This window comes from Sus scrofa, chromosome 10, assembly GCF_054392235.1.
Source record: "Sus scrofa isolate SSC_HxYL_T2T_F1_AM1 chromosome 10, Sscrofa_HxYL_maternal_Yorkshire_Landrace_v2.0, whole genome shotgun sequence".
Classification (NCBI taxonomy): Eukaryota; Metazoa; Chordata; class Mammalia; order Artiodactyla; family Suidae; genus Sus; species Sus scrofa.
Window position 1 is genome coordinate 14,998,705 of NC_139392.1, and position 24,949 is coordinate 15,023,653.

Below are 24,949 nucleotides of genomic sequence, written 5' to 3' on the forward strand. Positions count from 1 at the left end.
GGCCATGCCCATGGCACATGGAAGTTCCCAGGTTAGGGGTCAAATCAGAGCTGCAGCTGCCAGCCTACACCACAGCTCACAGCAACACCGGATCCCCAGCCCATTGAGCAAGGCCAGGGATCGAACCCGCAATCCTCATGGATCATAGATTCGTTAACCACTGAGCCACGGAGGAAGCTCCAGATTTAATATTTTAAAGCTTCCAATCCCATGTCCAAGAATGTTAAAGTCTTTAAACCCCAAATGAAACTCAAGAAAAACAGAACAAAAAAAGACAAAACTTGTGATGAAAATGAGATAAACACAGATAAGAATATTAAATTGAAAGTCAGACCTCTGGCTTATTTTTCCTAAATTTTTTATTTTGTGTGACCTCAGGAATCCTTGCTGGAGGAACCAGGATCTTGGTGACTCCATTTATAAGATGAAGAGTTTGGAAGTAATTATCTCTGAGGTCTATTCCAGCTCTCACACCTGCACTCTGATTTGTAGCTTTAAGAACAATAAATAACCTGTAATTATAGATCTCCTGTCCATGAGAATTAATAGGTGCAAAATAATATTTTATTACTATGATAAGAATATGATTAATAAATCAGGAAATGAAATTCGCTATAGATTGTTAGCAGGCAAAAAACCCACTAAAATAATTTGATTCTACTTATTGAGAAGTTTCAGTTCTTCTAATTCATTTTCCCCTAACTGTTCCAGTGTTCTATTATACAAAAAATTAGTATCAACAATCTATATTTATGACAAATTGGAACAGAAGCCTAGAAGACGTACTAAAAAGAGAGTCGGATAGAGTATGAAAAAAGAAGTTTGACTGAATATTTCTGATCACAAATAAAGCTTTAACTGGGAGTCAAGTTTTAAAATATGTGATGACTGCTTCTTTTGCAGCATGCTAATAGTTACAGTGCTGTAAGTATTTGTATAATGGAATTCGATTTTTTTTAATGAAGTAGTTGATTTTTTTTTGAGGATAGTTGATTTTTATTCATCTCTTTTGCCACCAAATTATCCTTGAATGTTCGCCAAATAGTTGTCAATGTCCATGTTAACTAATTCATGTTTACGTTGTTAAGAATAAGGATCTCTGTCACACGTTCTCAGAAAATCATGCACATTTCGATTTGATTAAGTGACCTAAGAGCTGAAATTTTCTGTCTATTAGTGTTGCTTCTTTGTTTCCTCAGCTGTTGAGAAATATCCCAACGCAAAGGTGCACTTTGGCCACCGGCTGTTGAAGTGTCGCCCTGAGACAGGAGTGATCACCTTGCTTGGGTAATGAATGGCCTTTCGGTGGTTTGACCAGAGGTGAAGGGTTGGCGTGGAGAATGCTACCTGTAAACTATGTCCTTCGGCTCTTTTGAAAAAGTTGAATGATTACTAACAGGGTAATTCTATTAGTTTCTTGAACCAAGTGCTTTTATCCTGAACGTGGATTTTTGCCCTCTGAACACCAGCCCCTGTGGTCTTGCTGATCCTCCTGCTCACTCACGTTCTTACAGACTTTGACGCTGCTTCAGACGCCCTCCTCCCTCGGTGTAGACGGCCCTCTGCTGTGCTTCTCCTCTCCTCTTTCTGGACACTGTCTGCCCCCTGTGGCTGACCCATGTCCTCTGCGATTCCAAGCCCCATGGCCCCCTCTCGGGAAACATCATGGATTCACGGTTCCCTCGACAGCCACGTATAAATTCCCATTGCCATGATTAACCCATTTCCAGGCCAGGCCTGCATCTTCATTCTCAATCTTTATTAAAATCCTAATCAATATTAAGTTCCCATTAAACACCCTCGCAAGTACTTATTGCCATAAATCTCAAAGACATCAAAAACCTGGATCATCTTTTTGTCGCGAAGCATGTCCCACTCTGACTTCCCTAGGACTGTTACCCAAATAATTCAAATAATTCTTTTTTTCTTTCTTTTTTTAAAGTCTGCACCCGCGGCAGATGAATGTTCCCTGGCTAGGGGTTGAATCGGAGCTGAGATTGCCAGTCTACACCGCAGCCACACGGGATCTGAGCCGTGTCTTCGACCTACACCACAGCTCACAGCAACACCGGATCCTTAACCCACTGAGCAAGGCCAGGGATCAAACCCAAGTCCTCATGGATACTAGTCAGGTTCGTAACCTGTTGATCCACAACAGAACTCCTTAAGCTCATCTTCTTTCTTTAAATTTTTTTTTTTATTTTTTATATTTGTCTTTTTAGGGCTGCACCTGCAGCATATGGAGGTTCCCAGGCTAGGGGTCGAATCGGAGCTATAGCTGCCAGCCTACACCACAGCCACAACAGGATCTGAGACTTGTCTGTGACCCACAGCACAGGCCCCAGCAACCCTGGATCCTTAACCCACTGAGCGAGGCCCGGGATCAAACTCGCATCCTCATGGATACTATTCGGGTTTGTTTCTGCTGCGCCATGACAGGAACTCCAAGTCACTACTTTTTATACCCAAGTAGAAATATATCATTATTTTCACCGCAGGACTTTTTTTTTTTTTTTATAGTTTATTTTATTTTTCAGACCTGACAAAGTTCCCAAAGATATCGCCTGTGACCTCATCTTGGGATGTGATGGTGCCTATTCGACTGTCAGAACTCATCTCTTGAAGAAGCCTCGCTTTGATTACAGTCAGCAGTACATTCCTCACGGCTACATGGAGTTGACTATCCCACCTCAGAACGGCGACGTGAGTCCTTTCCCTTTGTCCTCTCCTTTCCACGGCACCCCCGCATTAATGTAGAAGCATATTCTAGCGCATTTGTCCTCAGTAGCAGGTCTGGATCAGCTTAAGGTCTGCCACAAGTACTTCGGAATTAATAATAAATTGGAGGTGCAGGTAACCCTTTAAGAATGTCACTCTCACTTTCTTACTTTTTGATGACATCTTGAATGTGGAAGAAACGAGAGGAATTACAATGCCTTATTGGAAACACACAGGGACTTTGTCGTACACAATAATAGCATTTTCCTATTATCTCCTGGGAGAAAAAAAACAGATTGGGACTCAGCTATGTATCCTGACAATCCTGAGTTCTGATACTCATGATTAAATAAAAAATAGTTATGAAATAAGGTAAACCGCAAGTTGTTGCAAAGAGATTTGCATTGCATTTTTCTCATTGCCTGGTTCCCGTGTTAACCCGTATGTGGTCTCAGGCAATTATGTGGTTTGTATATTGTGTATTGTCATAGGAAAATAAATGTAGGAACTTATTAAGGAAAAGTAAAATACCGACAAGGGAGCAATGAGGATCTTGGCTTATAAGTCATAAAAAGTAAACAGCATTAGTTAAATACTTGATTTGCATATAAAACCCATTTTTAAGGTACTGATTTAATCTATCTGATTTGAAATTCAGACTTCTATAAAATAGCTACTCAGTTTGGGATAGTCACATTATATACCACTTATGTACTAAACTATCTGCCAGTCAAATCCATATCTTAGCATCATTGTCCTTCTCTTTCTTCCTCCTGGTCAAACATGCATTTACTGATTCTTCAATGATATTATATGGTTTTCAAGTGGGTAGTAGGATTCTGTTGAAAAATTGTCCCAGACTTGAGTGGGATCATGTCTTCTTTTTTTTTTTTTCTTTTTTTTTTTTTTTTTTTTTTTTTTGTCTTTTCTAGGGCCTCGGGAGGTTCCCAGCTGGTCTAACCGGAGCTGCAGCCACCAGCCTACATACACTACAGCCACAGCAACTTGGGATCCAAGCCACATCTGCAGCCTACACCACAGCTCACGGCAATGCCAGATCCTTAACCCACTGAGCAAGGCCAGGAATCTAGCCCGCAACCTCATGGTTCCTAGTCGGATTCGTTAACCACTGAGCCACGACGGGAACTCCGGGATCATGTCTTCTAATGTAGATTTAAGGCAGCCATTTATTTTCCAGGTGTTCCTATTTAGTAGCAATGAATTGTGGTTTATAGACAGTCTACTCTTTTAAGAAAGGCTGTTTTGACATAGCAATATAACTCAGACATAGAACTCTCTTGACATGGCCTCAAAACAATTCATTAAAATTTTCTCTCCCGGAGTTCCCGTCGTGGCGCAGTGGTTAACGAATCCGACTAGGAACCATGAGGTTGCGGGTTCGGTCCCTGCCGTTGCTCAGTGGGTTAACGATCCGGCGTTGCCGTGAGCTGTGGTGTAGGTTGCAGACGCGGCTCGGATCCCGCGTTGCTGTGGCTCTGGCATAGGCCGGTGGCTACAGCTCCGATTCAACCCCTAGCCTGGGAACCTCCATATGCCGCGGGAGCGGCCCAAGAAATAGCAACAATAACAACAACAACAAAAAAGACAAAAAAAAAAAAAAAAAAATTTTCTCTCCCTTTCCTCGCTCCCTCCCTCTCCTTTCTTTTTTTTTTTTTTTTTTTTTTTTGTCTTTTGTCTCTTTTGTTGTTGTTGTTGTTATTGTTGCTATTTCTTGGGCCGCTCCCACGGCATATGGAGGTTCCCAGGCTAGGGATTGAATCGGAGCTGTAGCCACCGGCCTACGCCGGAGCCACAGCAACATGGGATCCGAGCCGCGTCTGCAACCTACACCACAGCTCACGGCAACGCCAGATCGTTAACCCACTGAGCAAGGGCAGGGATCGAACCCGCAACCTCATGGTTCCTAGTCGGATTCGTTAACCACTGCGCCACGACGGGAACTCCCTCTCTCCTTTCTTAAATTAGCAAACACTTTCACTCCATCTCAGACAGTTGGAGTGGGGTTGAAAGATTGGGTGAGAGACAGGACTGGCTGAATATTAAGGGAGGCTCATCTGAGGCTCATGTGAGGCTCATCTTAAAGCCGCTTTTGCACAGCAACAAAACTGTCTTTGCTTAGACTTTATGTTTGGAGGGACTCATCGTGAGAAGAGCAATGGGGATTATGACAAGCCAGACCCTGGGACTCTGCTGTTACAAAGGGTACCTATTGAGAGTGTGACTTGGTAATGAAGAAGCTGAAAACTTCGAGAGTTGTTTTCTAGGGTCGTGAAATATGCATGAATATCAAATATCAAAGTGTTATTTGCCTTATCCAAACGGGGTTGAAACCACTGTCTATGTCTAAAAGTATGCCTAGACAGGAGGTACGTATTATCTTCCAAACTTTTTAATCAGCATTTCGATATTTACTGTTGCTGTAAATGATAAACTGATTTCAGCTGTCATTTTTCTAATCTTCTTTATCTTTCGGAGTTCTAAAAGGTTGTGGTCAAAGGACAGCAAGAGGGAAAAGCCAGGTCAATCATCTCAGCCAGGCTAGTCTCATTATCCAGTTCAGGCATTTGCTCATTTGCGCCTCCTCCACTCTGCTCAGCAAGTTCACCTCTATCCATAAGCCGCTGTCTTTCACTTCCTTTCTAATCACTGAGTCCCTTGTTTTAACCATTCCAGCCCCACAAATGTCTTACCTGCCCAGCATTTATTTCCTAAACTTCTATTTTGGCACCAGATCATTTTGTCTCTCTACCACTTGAGTTGTTAAAGACAAGTTACTTAGCTTTTCACAGGTGTATGTCCTGCCCATTCAACTGCTCTGCGAGATCTTTGGGGTCAAAGAATTATGCACTTATTCATTTCTTGGTCTGTGGATAGGGCTTTCTTTGGGATTCTGGGCATAAAAGAGCCAGAAGGGACAGTGTCTTCTCCTAGCACACAAATAACCATAACCCAGTGTGGAAATGTTAGCTAGAGGGCTATGCCATGCTTTCTGTCTTTATACTGTAAGACATAGACATCATAGGTACTCTCTAAACATTTGTAAAAAGCAATACAAACAAAATAGTTGGAAATTTGATTGATATTCTTATGTATGTAATACTTCTGGGAACCTCAATGGTTTGGGTTAATTGGGTCTTTGGATCTGTTCATGTGCCCCAGCAATTAATACCTACTCAGGCTGCTGTGGCCTTGTGGTAGGGCCACCAAAGAGAGCCCTTCTGTCTGCTGTCTCTGTTGTAGTAAACAAGTAAGAAGAGGCTTGTTTGTAAAATTTTGTTCTCCCCCTGAACTTTAACTTAGGACTTTTCTCTTTATACAAGTAAGTACCCAAATACAATAAAAAATAAAGTATAGGAGTTCCCGTCATGGCACAGTGGTTAACAAATCTGACTAGGAACCATGAGGTTGCGGGTTAGATTCCTGGCCTTGCTCAGTGGGTTAAGGATCCAGCATTGCCGTGAGCTGTGATACAGCTCACAGACACAGCTCGGATCCCGCGTTGCTGTGGCTGTGGTGTAGGCCGGTGACTACAGCTCCAGTTCGACCCCTAGCCTGGGAACCTCCATGTGCCATGGGAGTGGCCCTAGAAAAGGCAAAAATACAAAAATAAATAAAGTATAAAATATTACATATAGATAGACACACATACATCCACACATAGAGTTTATTTGTGTGTGTCATATTTATTTTCTATATGAATGTGTATGTATAGCCATATTTGTGCATGTGTCCACATGTGTGTCCACAGAAGTAAAGAGAGGAGAGAAAGAACACCTTAGAGATGTTCTCAAATCTTGAATTAACCATGGTATCAACAACTCACCTAAAGTGGAGTTTATAGAGACGGGACACAAAGTCTTTTCTAAGATAGCTTGTGCTTTATGCAGCAGTGGGCGTACTTATCACCATACATAAGATACGGATTTAAATTGCAGAAGTTTTGTAGATGTGCTGAATTAATACACTAATTGCATATACATTTTTTTCTGCAGTTTGCCATGGAACCTAATTATCTGCATATTTGGCCTAGAGATACCTTTATGATGATTGCACTTCCTAACATGGTAATATAAAATTTCTCTCTTTTTTTAAGCTTTTTATTTTTATTTTTTATTACTCAATGAATTTTATTACCTTTATAGTTGTACAATGATCATCACAACTTGATTTTATAGCATTTCCATCCCAAACCCCAGGCACATCCCCCCACCCTCCCAACCAGTCTCATTTGGAAACCATAAATTTTTCAAAGTCTGTGAGTCAGTATCTGTTTTGCAAAGAAGTTCATTGTGTCCTTTTTTTAGATTCCACATGCAGGTGATAGCATTTGAGGTTGGTGTCTTACCATCTGACTGACTTCACTTAGCGTGGTGATTTCTAGGTCCATCCTAAAATTTCTTATCAACCATCATTTGCATATATAATTACTGTCTTTCGTTACTTACATTTTTGCTCAGTATATGCATCTATGTAATCAACTTTGTCACTATTAAGTGATTATGTCTTTGAAACTTTAAGACCATTGAGGTAAAAATCAGAAAGAATCCCAATTATTTACTTTGGAAAGGAGACTTACATATGTAAATGACTAATTTTTTTTTTTTCTTTTTAGGGCCACACCCATGTCATATGAAGGTTCCCAGGCTAGGAGTTGAATTGGAGCTGCAGCTGCTGGCCTACACCACAGCCGCAGCCACAGCCACAGCAACACGAGATCCAAGCCGTGTCTATGACCTACACCACAGCTCAAGGCAATGCCAGATCCTTAACCCACCGAGTGAGGCCAGGGATGGAACCTTTATCCTCATGGGTACTACTTGGGTTCTTAACCTGCTGAGCCACAGTGGGAACTCCAGATGAGGGTTAATGTGTACCTGACTGTCACCTCCCCAAGACACAGTAGTAAGAAATGACTCCTTGTCCCAAAAGCCAAAGAGTTTTAAGTTATATATTAGGAAGTATTTTCATCCTTTAAAGTTATAATACATTGGAGGAGTTCCCTTTGTGGCTCAGTGGTTAAGAACCCGACTAGGATCCATGAGGATGCAGGGTCGATCCCTGGCCTCGCTCAGTGGATTAAAGATCCAGATCCAGCGTTGCCGTGAGCTATGGTATAGGTTGCAGACACAGCTTGGATCCTGTGTGGCTGTGGCTGTGGTGTAGGCTGGCGGCTACAGCTCCAACTAGACCCCTAGCCTGGGAACCTCCATATGCTGTGGCTGTGGCCCTAAAAAGCAAAAATAAAAATAAAGATTATAAGACATTAGAATATATACTCTCAGAAATGAACATGGCTGTTTTTTTCATTAGACCCTAGAGACTTTTTGCTACATAAATAAATAATATACATAAATATAGTTATCATTATCTATATTACCATATATATAAAATAACATAGACAGATACAGCTATTTCTATTTCTCTGGTTGGTCTTTTACTTTCCTTTTTATTTCTTTTGTTAACAGTCTTGGGGTCCAGTGCTTAATGTCCTAATGTCTTAAACGGAACAATAATAACAGGAAAAAACGAGGGGAAATCAAATCCAATCAACCTATTAATAATCTAAGGAGTGAGATGTTTGCTAGGTGGAAATATCCGGACTTTACGATACAGAAACTCTCCTGATAATTCAGAAGCCTGGGAGAAGGCACCCTGGGCCTTGATAGAGTTTTCCTTGGGAGCGAGGGCAAGGTGCCTTTCCTGTCTGCTTGGATCCTCCTCCCAGGTCCCCAAGTCATAGCAAAAGCTCTGAGATTTAGGGACCTGCTTTGGTGCCGGCACTGCCTGCCCCCCCATCTCTCTCACACTGTCCTTTTCCTCTCGCAGAACAAATCTTTCACGTGTACTTTGTTCATGCCCTTTGAAGAGTTTGAAAAATTGCTCACGAGTCGTGATGTGCTGGATTTCTTCCAGAAGTACTTTCCGGATTCTCTTCATCTAATTGGAAAGTAAGTTTAGAGATGTGCCCTTGTGCCTTTGGCCCCCGTTTGGTTTGAATTATTCGAAATCCAAATAAAGGTTAATGCACCTTCTTTCAGTATTTGTTAAACATGACCCATCATGCATGACCTGGACAGGAAGCCTAGATTGAAGGAAAAGTCCAAGAGAATCTTATCCTGTGAATAGGAATTCTGAAAATCTCCAGGCCAGGCCAGTGCCCCTGGAAAGGCAAGTCACCCATGTCCTTGGGCCTTTTCTGTACCCTGTGCAGGCACTCGGGGCCCTTGGAGCTTGGTGTGATTCCTTCTGTTCTTTGGAAACCCACATCTGTGTTTTGCAGGAACAGCTGGCAGCCTTGTCTCAAGTCCACAACTTGCTGGCTGTGTAAACTTGCCTGTGTTTTTGGACTCCTCGTAATAAAATGGCAATAACAGTACCTGCCCCAAAGGGTTGTTGTGACAACGAAAGGAGGCCATGCCTATAAATCATTCCATACAGGGCCAGGCTGAATAAGGTTCCCCCAAACTGAGAGTTCATGGTATTAGCTATCTGGCTTATGAGTCTTAGCTCCTCTGGCCCACATCACTATCATCTCCGTATTGTCATTTGGCCTCATCCAGTTCCTTTCTCCCACCACCCCTGCCCCCGTGGAATCCAGCTCACTTTCTCCCTCCAACAATGTCTACATGGAGGCAGCACTGTGCAGTGGAAAGGGCTTCGGTTCCTGACTTCCTTGAGTCTCAGATGTTTCATCATTAAAATGGACATTAGGAAGTTCCTGCAGTGGGTCAGTGGGTTAACAACACTTCCATAAGGATGTAGGTTCCCTCCCTGGTCTTGTTCAGTGTGTTAAGGATCCATTGCTGCTGCAAGCTGCAATGCAGGTTGCAGACGTGGCTTGGATCAGGTGTTGCTATGGCTGTGGTTATGTCTGTGGCCGGCAGCTGCCACCCTGATTCAACCCCTAGCCTGGGAACTTCCTTAAGTCACAAGTGCAGCTGTAAAAAGAGGAAGAAAAAAGGAAAAAAAAAAAGGGCATCAGAGTGGCTAACTTTTAGGGCAATTCTGAAAATTAAATGAGCTAATTATGTAAAAGGAATGAAAGGTCTTTTAAAAATTGTCAGTTCTCAAACTTTCCTGCAGAACAATTGAATTGCCTCTGTTGGTTTATCGTTCTCCGAGTTTGAAGGAAACTTCTGCACACCGAAATCTAGCCCTTAGGTACTTTCAGAACTGGTTCTGTGGCTATTTCTTGTCTTTCCAACTAGATTTAAGATCCTCTAGCTTCCATGAAACCTCTGTAGATGCTTGACAAACACAAGCTTGATTACAATTGTTCATTTCTAAATACATACCAATTCACATGAATTTTAGTTTGTTGTGCATTAATCAAATGCTCAACAGCATCCCAATTTTTTCCAGGGAAACCCGAAACATACCAACATAGTTGAAAGTCGTGTGATCTGTATGCTTGATAATGAAATGTCAATGACGTATAACGTAGACATACTGCAAATGTTCAAATGCAGTTAAACTTGTTCTTTTGGGATGTGATTAACGTTGTTGATGAATGCAATGAGGAAATGTGGGGACTAGAAGAAACTGGCGTTTTCCCTCTCCTGTGTTCCTCCTGGCATTTTTCTGTACTTCTCAATGGAATACTGTGGCCACAAAGCCAGTACATCTGAAAGATTTGTGTAGTATTTAATACCCAGCTTAACATTTTCACATTTTGATTGTTTTCCTCTGAAGAGAAGCCCTGGCCCAAGACTTCTTTCGGTTGCCCGCCCAGCCCATGATCTCCGTTAAGTGCTCTTCTTTTCACTTCAATTCACACTGTGTGCTGATGGGAGATGCCGCCCATGCCCTCGTGCCCTTTTTTGGACAAGGAATGAATGCGGTAAGTCCTTCCTCTGTAGGTAGGTCCCGGAAATGTTTCCGGGTCAGTCTTATAAGACGTCCTAATTAAAAGACATGTCTAAAACCCTTTCCACATAGTCTCTGAGAAAACAGTCAGTTCGACAATCGTACCAGCTATTTAGCCAGACTGACCACTAACTATCATCAGTTCTTGGATTACTTGTCCCAGTAATTTAATGTATGAAAAAATCATGAAGCATAAGACAGTGTTCTGTTCAGTTAGAAAATGTATTGATAACTTGAAATTTGGAAACTTGGCTCTCAGCAATTCAAGACTTTTTTTTCTTTTTTTACTTTTTACTTTTTCTTTTCTTGCTTTTCTGAGGCATGTGGAAATTCCTGGGCTAGAGGTTGAATCAGAGTTGCAGCTGCTGGCCTACGCCACAGCCACAGCAGTGCCAGATCCAAGCCACACCTGCAACCTGCACAAAAGCTCATGGCAATGCCTATGCTGACCTACGCTGTACCTTGCAGCGATGCCAGATCCTTAACCCACCAAGCAAGGCCAGGGTTCGAACCCGCATCCTCATGAATACCATTTGAATTCTTAACCCACTGAACCACAATGGGAACTCCTCGAGACTTAATTTTTAAAATACATTTTTTGGGAGGAGATTATAATGTTCGTCTCAAAAGAGAAAAAATCCAAAATTATCTTTTTTCTCCACTTTTTCATTCCAAAGGAAAGGAAAACATAATTGATAGAGTTTAAAAAAATGATGAAATAGGCTAGATGTTGGATACTACTGCTTTCATGGAAATTTTACCATTCTAGCTAGAAAAGTATTTCAGAAAATAAATAGTATTCAAATATTCAACATTAACTTCAAGAAATCATAAAATAATTGTCTAGACAAACTGTTATTTTGTGTGCATGTGTGTTTGATTACTAATGCTGTTATAATCATAGTACTATACTGCTCTGGTGATAGGGATATACTTCAAGAATAAATAAGAGTCAGAGGTCCCATCATGTCAAAGCAGAAATGAATCCAACTAGGAACCATGAGGTTGCAGGTTCAATCCCTGGCCTTGCTCAGTGGGTTATGGATCCAGCATTGCTGTGAGCTGTGGTTAGGTCGCAGACGTGGCTCAGATCTGGCATTGCTGTGGTTGTGGTGTGGGCTGGCAGCTGTAGTTCTGATTCAACCCCTAGCCTGGGAACCTCCATATGCCACGGGTTTGGCCCTAAAAATACAAAACATTTTTAAAAAAAAAGAATAAATAAGAGTATAATCAAGTATATTTTCAGCAAAGAAGTGGTAAACATTTTATTTGCAAAAACAAAACAAGACAGGCAGAATCAGGTTGGCAGAGTAGGAAGACCCTGAGCTCACCTCCTCCCACAAACACATCAAAACTAAGCTACATATAGGAGTTCCCATTGTGGCTCTGCAGTAATGAATCCAACTAGTATCCAGGAGGATGCAGGTTTAATCTCTGGCCTCACTCAGTGGGTTAGGGATCTGGTGTTGCTGTGAGCTGTGGTGTAGGCCAGCATCTACAGCTCCAATTCGACCCCTAGCCTGGGAACTTCCATATGCCATGGGTGTGGCCCTAAAAAGACAGAAAAAAAAAATATAGCCAAAAGCTTTTCCTTTAAGATCAGGAACAATACAAGGATGTCCATTCTTGCCATTTGCTAATGAAGTGTTGGAAATCTTAACCATAACAATCAGACAAGAAAAAGAAATAAAAGAAGGGAAGAAATAAAACTGCCATCATTTGCTGATGACATGGTACCATATATAGAAAATTAGTCTTCAACAAAAAAAAAATTAGAATAAATTAATTCAGTAAATTTTAGGATACAAGGTTAATATTCAGGAATCTGTTGCTTTTCTATGCACTAACAATGAACTATTAGAAAGAGAAAGCAAGAAAAATATACCACTACAATTGCACCAAAAATAATAAAACTCCTAGATTTAGCCAAGGTGAAAAACCTATACTTTGAAAGAACTCTACGTCAAGAAAACAAACAACTAGAAGACCCAAATAGGCATTTTTTCCAAAGAAGACATACAGATGGCCAACAGGCATATGAAAAGATGCTCAACATCACTAATCAGCAGAAAAAAGTAAATCAAAAGCATCATATCACCTCATAATTGTCAGAATTGCTATTGTCAAAAAAAGAAAAAAAGAACAAATGTTTTCAAAGGTGTGGGGAAGAGGGACCCCTAGTACACTGTTAGTGGGAATATGAATTGGGGAAAATAGTATGGAGGTTCCTCAAAAAATTAAAAATAAAACCACCGTATGATCCTGCAATTCCACTCCTAATATATATGTGAAGAAAATGAACATGCTAATTCAAAAAGTATCTGCACCCCACATTCACAGAAGCATTATTTAGAATAGCTAAGATAGGGAAGCAACTTAAGTACCCATCAACAAATGGGTGGATAAAGAACTGGTATCTATGTACAATGGACTAGTACTCAGCCATAAAAAAGAATGAAATTTTACCATTCGCAGCAACATGGATGGCATTGAATGGTATTATGGTTAGTGACATAAGTCAGACAGAGGAAGACAAATACTATCTGTTTTCACTTATATGTGGAATCTAAAAAATAAAACAAATGAACAAATATAAGAAAACAAGAAACAGACTCAGAGAGAGCAAACTAGTGGGTAACCGGTGGGTGCAAGGCTGGGGGAGGGGCAATGGGTAACCGGTGGGTACAAGGCTGGGGGAGGGGCAATGCAGGGGAGAGGATTAAGAGGTACAAACTATGAGACATAAGACGAAGACGATTCAAGGATGTAATATGCGGCCTGGGGAATATAGCCTATGTTTTATAATAACTTTATAAGTGGTATAATCTATGAAAATATTAAATTGACTTGTTGTATACCTGAAACGAATATAATATTGCAAACCAACTACACTTAAATTTTTAAAAAGTAAGGGACACACCTTTTAGCATTGTGGATAGGTCCCTGGGCTCTGGCTCTGTCCCTGGTTCAAAGCCCGGCTTCATGATTTATTAGAATATGTTTTCATGCAACTAACATATTTTTACTTCCTTATCTGTAAACCTGGGATTTTTATTTTCTCATAGAAATTCTCCAAGAATAAATGAATTAATTAAATTAAAAAATCTAAGAGTTACCCTGATATGGTATCTCTCATCTCTGAATAGTCTATATAATTGACACACTTTTTGCTTATTTATTAGTATAATCTGTATAATTGATATAGACATATTTTGTTTCTTAACTTTTATATATTTTTATAGTCTTAAAACCACAGCGTGAATTTCTAGAAAGCAGGAAACATAGCTTTTTATTTTTGGCTTCCCTACTGCATTTAGCATAGTATTTTACCAATTTGGTGGATTTCTAAATTGGAAAATTACTTTAATCTTGGCTTATGGGAAGTAAATTAATATGAGAATTCTATCTTATTCATTAACTCGCTCTAAATGTAAATCTTAAAGCCCTGAATAGTTTAAATAATATTCTAATGCTCATAGTAGAACAATATAATTACATTGTATATAATGTAATTATTGTAGCATTACAATGGAGTCACACACACACACACACACACACACACACACGAGTGCGCCACTGTGTTAGGCAAGGACAGAATCCTCAAACTTGCAGTCAATGGCCTTTTATAATCAGAATTCAACACCAGGAGTTCCCGTCGTGGCGCAGTGGTTAACGAATCCGACTAGGAACCATGAGGTTGCGGGTTCGGTCCCTGCCCTTGCTCAGTGGGTTAAGGATCCGGCGTTGCCGTGAGCTGTGGTGTAGGTCGCAGACGCGGCTCGGATCCCGCGTTGCTGTGCCTCTGGCGTAGGCCGGTGGCTACAGCTCCGATTGGACCCCTAGCCTGGGAACCTCCATATGCCGCGGGAGCGGCCCGGGAAATGGCAACAACAACAACAACAACAAAAGACAAAAAGACAAAAGACAAAAAAAAAAAAAAAGAATTCAACACCAAGTGTGACTATTCGGCTTTTGTGTGCTGGTTGAGAGTAAACATCCCTTGAATTACACTTACTGATGAACAGTCTATTCAAAACTGCTAAGAAGCTTTTATTTCCCAGTTTATTTTTTCCCATTTTTCTTGTTTTTAGGGCTTTGAAGACTGCTTGGTATTTGATGAATTAATGGATAAATTCAATAATGACTTTAGTAAGTACAGTTTCTCAACTGGATGTGGATTAGGCCTCCTGATTAATTGCGTACCCATTTCTGATCCTGGACGAGTACAAACGATGATGTACATTTTCTGCTCGGGGTATGAATTTCCCTATTAACCGTCTGTCTTCGGCACTGTTGTTGCCCGTGTCAGATGGGGAACACGTAGAGAGGAAAGGATGGTTTCTTTTAATTTTTGTACATGGAGGTTTCTGCAATGATCTACACAAAGATAAAAGTTCTGAGCGCCAAAGTTTGGCAGAGATAGACTCCTCTTTCTCACCTTCAACCTAGATACCAGCCCTACCTGCATCTCCTACAGCACCCCCTCAGAAACACTTTTAGAAGCTCTTGCTTTTTGCTTTATCAAAGTTTGTATCTGAAGCTTCCATTTGCTTTCTGATTAAAATTGATTTCACAAAGATTTCATTTTACAAATACTGAAGTTTAAAATCTTTAAATGTAATTCTGAAAGTAAATTAAATTAAAGGTACCTGGAATTTCCATTGTGGTTCAGCAGTAAGGAACCCCACTAGTATCTGTAAGGACTTGAGTTCAATTCCTAGCCTCGCTCAGTGGGTTAAGGATCCAGCACTGCAGTGAGCTTCAGTGTAGGTAGGTCACAGACACAGCTCGGATATGGCATTACTGTGGCTGTGGTGTAGGCCAGAAGCTATAGCTCCGATTCAACCCCTAGCCTGGGAATTTCCAGGTGCCATGGGTGTGGCCATAAAAAGACAAAAAAAAAAAAAAAAACAGAAAAAGAATGAAAAAAAAGGTACCTAATTTTCATCTATAAAAGAAATTTCAAATGATAGCCCAAGAACTGGATAACTTTTACTGCTTCTCAGCGTCACATTTTCTTAAAGGTCACCTCTGAATTTAAACCTCTTTCGGGTATGGGATAGACTTAGAGAATCCACTTTGAATCTGCACCCAGATTCCAGTCCTGACTTGCCTAATTCTTAGTCCTCTGACCTTGAACAAGTTATTCTATCTTTTTAAAGCCTCAGATCATTTCCTATCAATAAAATGGGGATAATACCAACTCCAGAGAGTTATGAAGATTAAATGATTTGTGTAAAGCTTAAAAAAAAAAAAAAAGCCTGACTCACTGATAGGGAACAAACTAGTGGGTACCATTGGGGAGGTGGGGGGCGGGGGTGTAGCAAGATAGAAGTAGGTGATTAAGAGGTACGAAATATTGTATAGGAAATAAATAAGCTACAGGACATATGGTACAACACAGGGAATATAGCCGCTATTTTATGATAACCATACAAGGAATAAACCTTTAAAGTTATGAATCACTATGTCATACACCAGCAATTCATGTAACATTGTCCATCAATTATAGATCAAGAAAAAGGTTTTTTAAAAGCCTGGAGCAAAGTAAGTCAACAGTAAATTTTTTTTATGTTGTTAAAGAGTGGCAGTGGACATTGTGGTGTCTGAATGTCATGCGATTATACTTTTCAGAAATTTCCCCAAAAAACGTTTTGCTTTTTAGGGCCACAGCTGAGGCATATGGAGATTCCCAAGCTAGGGGTTGAATTGGAGCTGTAGCTGCAGCAGCCGGCCTACACCACAGCCGCAGCAACGCAGGATCCAAGCTGAGTCTGTGACCTACATCACAGCTCACGCAACACCAGATCCTTAACCTACTTGAACGAGGCCAGGGATTGAACCCACATCCTCATGGATACAAGTTGGGTTTCACGCAACACCAGATCTTTAACCTACTTGAATGAGGCCAGGGATTGAACCCACATCCTCATGGATATGAGTTGGGTTTGTAACCACTGAGCCACAGTGGGAGCTCCTCAGGGTAAGTTTCTTCTAATTTTCTTCCTTACTTTCCTAGGCATCTCACTCAGATACTCAGGATCCAGAGGCATTTTTTTCCTCCCTTCTTATCCCTCACGTGATTGGTTTGCAGATAACGATGATGATGGAGATAGATGAGGGGCTCACACAACAGGACCTACTGTCAATGCTTTAGTTACCAGAGAATGAAGATAAGGAGTTCCCATCGTGGCAGAGCAGAAATGAATCTGACCAGGAACCACTAGGTTGCAGGTTCCATCCCTGGCCTCACTCAGTGACTTAAGAATCCGGTGTTGCCGTGTGCTGTGGTGTAGGTCGCAGACGCGGCTCGGATCCTGTGTTGCTGTGGCTGTGGTGTATGCTGGCAGCTACAGCTCCAGTTCGAGCCCTAGCCTGGGAACCTCCATATGCCTCAGGTGCAGCCCTAAAAATATTAAAAAATATATAGTAACTAACATCACTGAGCACGTTGAATGTGTTGGGTATCTTGCTATGTTTTTTTCACGCATTGTCTCAACGGACCATGAGGCATAGGTGCCGTTCTTGTCCCTATTTTATAGCTGAGGAAGTGTAAGCTTAGGAGATGGTTCAGTAACCTGCCTGCATTCATGTGGTAGGAAGCAGGGAAGCCTGGACTTGCACCCACATCCTGCGACTTTAGACATGGTTTCCCTAAAACAGAGAGGTGTTTGACCCTGTGAAAATCACGTTAGTTTAATTCATCAAAAGTTTATTTAGTATTTACCCTATACCAGGTTAAGCTTCAGACACAAATAAAACATGGCGCCTGCCTCTGGAAGATAACAGAATAATGAGGGAGCCGATGTTTGGGTTAATAAGGGGTCTTAGGTACAAAGAAACCAATGTATGTGGGGTCGCAAAGGAGAACAAAATGGGGAGTGGCAAGCTTTAAGGATTTGGGGTCACTCCCCATCATTTCTATAAGCTGCTTTCCATGCGTTAAATTTAAAAAAAATTAAAGATTTACTAATCTAGTATATATTGTAACTTTATCATAAGTTTTGTTTAATCACAATAGGACATGCCTCTGCGTTATTGCTCATTATTCATAAATTGTTGGTCATACAGCCTTCTTGCCCATAGTTTTAAAAAGTTAAAGAGAATGTTAGCATTTCCATTGTGGCTCAGTGGGCTAAGGACCTGACATTGTTTCTGTGAGGATGTGGGTGGGTTTGATTCCTGGCCTCAGTGGGTTAAGGATCTGGCCAGTGTTGCTGCAAGCTGTGGTGTAGGTCACAGATGCGGCTCAGATCCAGCGTTACTGGGGCTGTAGCATAGGCCTCAGCCGCAGCTCCGATTCGACTTCTAGCCCACGAACTTTCTTACACTGCAGGTGTGGCTATGAAAAAACAAAAAAGTTAAAGAGAGCATTGGTAGGGAATGACAACGTTTCATTTGAACCGTGTAGCATCCAGCAGAAATTTTTACAGATTGTCTTGGAAATGATGTATAATTTAATGTGGTTCTAGGTATGTGTCTTCCTGAATTCTCCAGATTTAGAATTCCAGATGACCACGCGATTTCAGACCTGTCCATGTACAATTACATAGAGGTGAGTGAGACGGTTTGACTCTGTTTAATGGGATCATGCACTGATAGTCTCGTAAACATTCTTTCATTTGTCTTTGGTCCAGCACCATCTCACGCATGCTCCATGAGAATAGGTACCAAAGAAAACATAGACACACACACACACACACACACACACACACACACACACGCACGCACGCACGCAGCATTCCTTATGTATGGTTAAACTATGACTCTGAAGACAGTGACAATGGCCCCACACATATCATCTCTATCTCCTTTTCAGGGACATTTAGGAGTAACAAAAATTATAACATGTTTAGTATCGAGCTCTAATTTACAAGCTCAAAGCTTAGACATTTAATAGAGGTAGTAATATGCCATTTTAATAAAAATATAATTTTGATATGAGTAAACATATTTGGAAAATTTAAGAAGCATTAAATGACCTTTCACTCTTTTTCTTTTTTTTTTTTTTTAATCTTTTTAGGGCCACACTGCTGGCATATGGAGGTTCCCAGGCTAGGGGTTGAATCAGAGCTGCAGCTGCTGGCCTACGTCACAGCCACAGCAACACCAGATCTGAGCCACGTCTGTGACCTACACCACAGTTCACGGCAACACCAGATCCTTAACGCACGGAGCGAGGCCAGGGATCGAACCCGAATCCTCATGGATCCTAGTCGGTTTCATTACTGCTGAGCCATGGCGGGAACTCTGACCTTTCCACTCTTAACATTATAAACTGTAAACTTGAAGTAACATTGAATATCCTTTGGGGCTTTTTGCACTGAAAGAAATATGTAAGACCAAAGAAATGCATGATCAGTAGCTTAATCAGAACAAAAACACCATGCCACTTTGAGCCAGTCACATGAAAAATTCACAGTAAAAGGTCATGGTTATAGATTTTAAAAAATCAAATGAAAAAAGTCACAAGACAGATTTTTAAAAGAAGGCTGCTGTTTTCCATGACACAGAAAGAAGAAATAGACTTCAACTTGAGCAGCATTGTTTTATATGTAGAGAAGGAGGTGCTATAAGAGACTGAGTTTCATTGATGTATTTTGCCTTGTCTTTTAAAACAAGACAACTACAGCATAGTATTTACCCTGAATATGGAGCAGGTTGAGCAGGTATGGCTTTAACCTTTATTTAGCTACTTTGAGCCTGGCTTTGCAGTCAGTCGCATGAGGAGTGTTAACAAGTTGAGGAAACAATTGAAAATACTTTGTTTGTTTTGTTTTGTTTTGTCTTTTTTGCCATTTCTAGCGTTGCACCTGTGGCATATGGAGGTTCTCAGGCTAGGGGTCAAATCGGAGCTGTAGCCGCCGGCCTACACCAGGGCCACAGCAACGCAGGATCCAAGCCACATCTGCAACCTACACCACAGTTCACGGCAATGCCAGATCCTTAACCCACTGAGCAAGGCCAGGGATCGAACCTGAAACCTCATGGTTCCTAGTCGGATTTGTTAACCACTGTGCCTCGACGGGAACTCCTGAAAATATTTTCATCAAGCTTATTCTTTAAGACGCTTCTGTTATTGCAGATGCGATCACATGTCAACTCAAGGTGGTTCATCTTCCAAAAGAACATAGAGAGGTGTCTTCATGCTCTTATGCCGTCTACCTTCATCCCTCTCTATACCATGGTAAGGTCTGGATTTGAGGCTTATCCTCATTGTAATCTTCTGTTTAGCCATTACAGGATATACAAAAATATTTTTTAAATTTCCTTACAGGTTACCTTTTCCAGAATAAGATACCATGAGGCCGTGCTGCGTTGGCAATGGCAAAAAAAGGTTGGTACAGATTACACTTTAAAAAAATTGATGTGCTAAAATTCCCAGTGTTATCGTTATGTTACCTCAGGCCAATATAGAAATAAAGTGGCAGACACCAAATGTTTGCCTTCCAAATAGAAAAAAATATCCTGGGTACACAGACTGGAGAATGCCTAATGAACAAAATTATAAAGAAGAGCTGTGACTGAATCATTGTGGCTTTGGCACAATATTTTTCCAAGATGGAGTTCATCGTTCCTTTTTTCAACTGTTGGATTTTTTTTTTTTTTTTTTTTTTTTTTGTCTTTTGTCTTTTGTCTTTTCAGGGCCACACGCATGGCATATGGAAGTTCCCAGGCTAGGGGTTGAATAAGAACTGCAGCTGTTGGTCTACACCACAGCCACAGCAACACGGGATCCGAGCCATGTCTGTGACCTGCACCACAGCTCAGGGCAATGCCAGAGCCTTAACCCACTGAGTGAGGCCAGGGATGGAACCTGTGTCCTCATGGATACTAGTTGGGTTCTTTACCAATGGGCTGCAGTGGGAACTCCTTCAACTGTAGGATATGTTAATAGCTGGACAAAGACTGACTGATAAGAATTCTCTATACAGAACGATAGATTCAGGTGTTTCTGGGAAGAGAGAGAGAGGAGGGAGAGCTAGAGGCGAGAAGCTCCAAACCCTTGAGCTTACGAGCCATTGCAGGACTTCAGCTAGTGGTCATGCAGTTAAATCACTGTCTCAGTTTAAAGAACAAAAAGGAAATTGTATCCAATTCTTCTTGAAGAATGAAGTCTAGCTTCAAGACTTTAATCACTGCACAAATAAAGTGAGAGTTCTCGCTCTTTCTACAGGTGATAAACACAGCACTCTTTTTCTTCGGAACACTGGTTGCCCTCAGCACCACCTACCTCCTCCTTACCCGCCCCACGTTTCGGAGCTCCCTGGGCTGCTTGAGAAGATCATGGAACTCGGTCACTTACTTCCAAAATATAGGACGCATCTCCCTGTAAACTCCCTGGAGTCACTAGAGCAAATTTCCAATGTCATTAGCAGGTGATATAAAGATCCTGAAGTAGAAAATATTTGATTTCTCAGTGACCAAAACAGGATCAAAATCATGTGTCCATCATCGCATTTAATTCACTAGTGGAAGATCCTTATAAGCTCATCATTAAATTCAATGTAGACGTTCTCTGTGTTCATTGAAACTATAGGACAAAACCAAAATAAAACAGAATACCACCACTTTAAGTTGTAAAACGCAGCTTCCCCCCATCATTCTAAATATAAAAGCACAATGACGAAGATCTCTTTCACTTCCCAAAAAGTCAGGTCCTAGAAGCTCAAGAAAGAGACTGATCACACTCTTCTCTAAGGGACACATTAGAGAGATGCCTGGGGGTTCTAGAGGCAGAGGAGGAAAAAAATAAAGGACATAATAGAAGTCATGATAGGGTTGACCTTAACACCTGGGACTAAAAAGTCCCAATTTGCCTAATATATTAATTGCCCTCTTCATCACCTGGTTGGAACTGACTAAAGCACGGGGCTCAGGTTCACTGGCTAAAACTAGACGTGTAAGTGGGGAACGGGGGTGTTTCTAGAGTTCAAAATGCATTGACTTCTTTTGCCAGTCTTCAAATGCCTGTATTATCTGTTGAAGATTTTTTATAAAGGTTGTGAAAGCTATACTAAGTGAAGGATGGAAAGAGTTGTATTTATAAATTAAATATCTACATACACAAGAGTGGAAAGAAAACAAGGGAAGACAGGATTCCTAGAAACAAGAAGACATATTTTATTCCATTTCAGAAGCAATTTACTAACATTCTTGAACTACATGCTGTGGCAAAACCAGCAATAAATTGATGTTAAACAATTCATTTAGTGAAAATTTTTTTTTGCTCTTCCTTCTTCAGTAGGTCTCGAATCATTGAGAAGTGTTTCAAACATGATTAATTATGAGGCTGTAACGTTAGTAGAACGATCATTTAAGAAACGAAAGTTAGGCAAGAAAATAAAATGACACTGTTTGTTTTCTCTATTGTCAAGGACATTCTTGAGTCCTAGTAATCCATGTTTAGTCTAAATAATGACTCATAAAAATGGCCTCTCTGCTAACCCTGGCCATTATTTGTCTAGCAGATTGATTGAAGAGCAATGAAGATTAAATAACACATTTTGTGAATATATTGTTCTACACTTACTTTTATCCCCTTTCATATGTAGATGTATTTGGGTTTTGCTGGGGTTGCCTTTTTCTTTTTTCTTTTTTCTATTTTTTTTTTTTTTTTTTTTTAGGGTCACACTCAAGGCACATGGAGGTTCCCAGGCTAGGGGTCTAATCAGAGTTGTAGCTGTCGGCCTACACCACAGCCACAGCAACACAGGATCTGAGCCACGTCTGTGATCTATACCACAGCTCACGGCAACACCGGATCCTTAACCCACTGAGCGAGGCCAAGGATCGAACCTGAGTCCTCACGGATGCTAGCCAGATTCTTTAATTGCTGAGCCATGAAGGGAACTCTGGGTTTGTCTTTTTCTAATTCCAGAATTCTGGCAAAGTTGTGGGAAATTACTCGTGGAGAGGTAACCCTGCCACATTCGTGTTTGAAATGAAATAGATGGAGATACCTCCCCGCGGTCAGCACAGCTTCATCACGTACAACTGCTGCTAATGTATGAATATGATGACCCATAAATCTTCATCACCCTGAAATGCCTCATTCCGGAGTTCCCGCTGTGGCTCAGCGCTTGTAATGAACCCAACTAGTATCCATGAGGATGCGGGTTCAATCCCTGGCCTCCCTCAGTGGGTTAAAGATCCATCTTTGTGGCTGTGGCTGTGGTGTAGGCCGGTGGCCACAGCTCTGATCCGCACCCTAGCCTGGGAACCTCCATATGCCGCACCGTGGCCTTAAAACTAAATAAATAAATAAAATAAAAATAAATTTAAAATTTTTATTTAGCAGCACAGTAAGGAATAACAAATCTGATTCCATAGGAGATCTGGGGGGGGGGGTTGTTTTGGGTTTTTTTTTTTTTTTTTACTTCAACCTTTGTATTCTATTGCTTTTGCTATAAATTAATCACTAAAGCGATGTTGCCTATGGCCTAAAGTGTACCTAAGGGCCCCTCTCCTGGAACCCTGCCCCTCTGGCCTGAATGTTAAACAAATACCTTTGTTCAGCTCACAGCCAGAGCCAGCGCACCTGTGAGTGGCTACGGGAAAGAAGAATGAACACATCCCCTCCCAGGGTCTGGCAGGCAAACCAGGAAATATTTGCAACAACTTACGGCCTTTTTACTTTACCTCCGCACCCCCTCTCTTTGTTCTACAAAAGAAACTAGCTAGCATCCAGACCCCAGAATGATGGTTCCCTAGAAATTAGGCACCATCTCCTCAGACTCCTGGCTTTCCAGTAAAGTCATTATTCCTTGTCCCAACACCCAGTCTGATGATTTGCTGGCTTGTGGTACAGTGAGCCTTGTATCTTGAATTCGTAACCCAAGTTCCTTATCACAAATATGTTATTACAATAAGGGGGAGGATATTCCTGTATGTCAGAAGTATGTTCCTAAATAAAATGGTTATTTCTGACATCCTAAGAAACTAATTTTCTATGAAAATACAAATGCTTTATATATTAATATTAAAAAAAAAACCTATCTAGCATACCACCAATACTTAGAGAGTTTTAAACTGGGAAGTTTATTGCATTTCGGCAAGCTTTAAGTGTTCCTTTTATTTCTAGCATTATCATGAAAGCTGAAGAAAAAATTTCCAAAGAAATCTGTTAAAAGTGCTTAGAGAATTAAAAAATGTATTTGAATTGATACATCTAAATTACCGATGCCATCTAAACTAAATTTAAGAAATATATTTTTATTAGGACTGTGTATTTATATTGACAAAGAATAGAAGAAAACATGGATAATTAAAATGGTTAATTTTTTTTTTTTTAGATTAGAGGAAAGTTGTGTGTGGTAGTGAGTGTTAAATTTCTGGTACTATTATTACATGTGTGCCATTGATTTTAAAGGGATTATTTTATTTAATGTGATAGGATATTATTCTATTTTCAGAACAGCCTTTTTGAGGGAGAGGGGAGTTTTTCCCTAGAGTTTTTAAGAATATTGTGGCGCTCTGGATTTGGAGTTAGAAGATCTGGTTTCATATCCCAGATTCACTACTTTTGCTCCTAGTGTTATGTTGAGCAAGTCAATTGCCTTCTCTAAGAGTAAGATTAGAGGAGGTTATTAAAATGAATAACTTATTATATTTAACACAAATTGAGCCCCAGTTCCAGATATATGACTTTGGGGATTGTTTTTGAGATTATTTGGCTATGTTTGAAACAAACGCACGTATATACTTTTCTGAGGCTGCAGGATGTTTGGGTCGTGATTTTTTGACTCCTCAGACTTTCTGTTAACTAGTAAGAGAACCACAACTCAGTCATCTGTCCCCAGGTCCCCAGTATCTAGGGCCCAGCAGTTTTATATGCACCTTGTTCTGGGCAATGTCAGTCCCCACCCTTTGTCGCCATTTATCAAAGCAGAGGGCTCATTTATCCTTCTCGAGTTACAGGCATGTGGGAGAAATTAATCGAAGGCAATATTGGTTTGTGCTTCCTCAGTTCCTCTGGTATAAGAAGAAGATCCTGACCAGTGTTTCAGATTATTGGCGTTTGAGTATGTGGAGCTTCCATGATTATTTTTCATTTCTCGCTCTGGGGCTTCTTTGTTTCATCATTCTCTATTCCTTTACTCTGCTTATTCAACATTTTCCAAATAAAGAGCTCTACTTTATGTCTTGCCTCCTTTATGCAATAATTTGGGGATATTTTTCAAAACTGGGGCTGTATCTTATTCATCGGATATCTTCAGAGATGAGTTATTGTCTTAGCTGGAGGTTCCATAACAAAATTCTTTTTTTTTTTTTTTTTTTTTTTTTTGCTTTATTTTTAAGTCCACACCCACGGCATTTGGAGGTTCCAGACTAGGGGTCAAAT

At 40.7% G+C, this 24,949-nt stretch overlaps 1 protein-coding gene across 29 annotated transcripts in view; it reads left to right on the top strand.

Annotated features, from left to right (window-relative positions):
- KMO (kynurenine 3-monooxygenase) overlaps positions 1–21,810 on the top strand; it is a 58,859-nt gene extending 37,049 nt beyond the window's left edge. For 7 of the 29 annotated variants that reach the window (XM_084978919.1, XM_084978921.1, XM_084978920.1 and 4 more), the window contains 10 exons: positions 1,200–1,287; positions 2,538–2,703; positions 6,732–6,803; positions 8,566–8,687; positions 10,432–10,579; positions 14,697–14,754; positions 18,078–18,160; positions 19,691–19,792; positions 19,883–19,942; positions 20,783–21,810. In XM_084978919.1, coding sequence (XP_084835045.1) covers positions 1,200–1,287; positions 2,538–2,703; positions 6,732–6,803; positions 8,566–8,687; positions 10,432–10,579; positions 14,697–14,754; positions 18,078–18,160; positions 19,691–19,792; positions 19,883–19,942; positions 20,783–20,941 — 1,058 coding nt within the window. In that variant the 3' untranslated portion in view covers positions 20,942–21,810. 29 annotated transcript variants of the gene reach the window in all.
- The last annotated feature ends 3,139 nt before the right edge of the window (positions 21,811–24,949 follow it).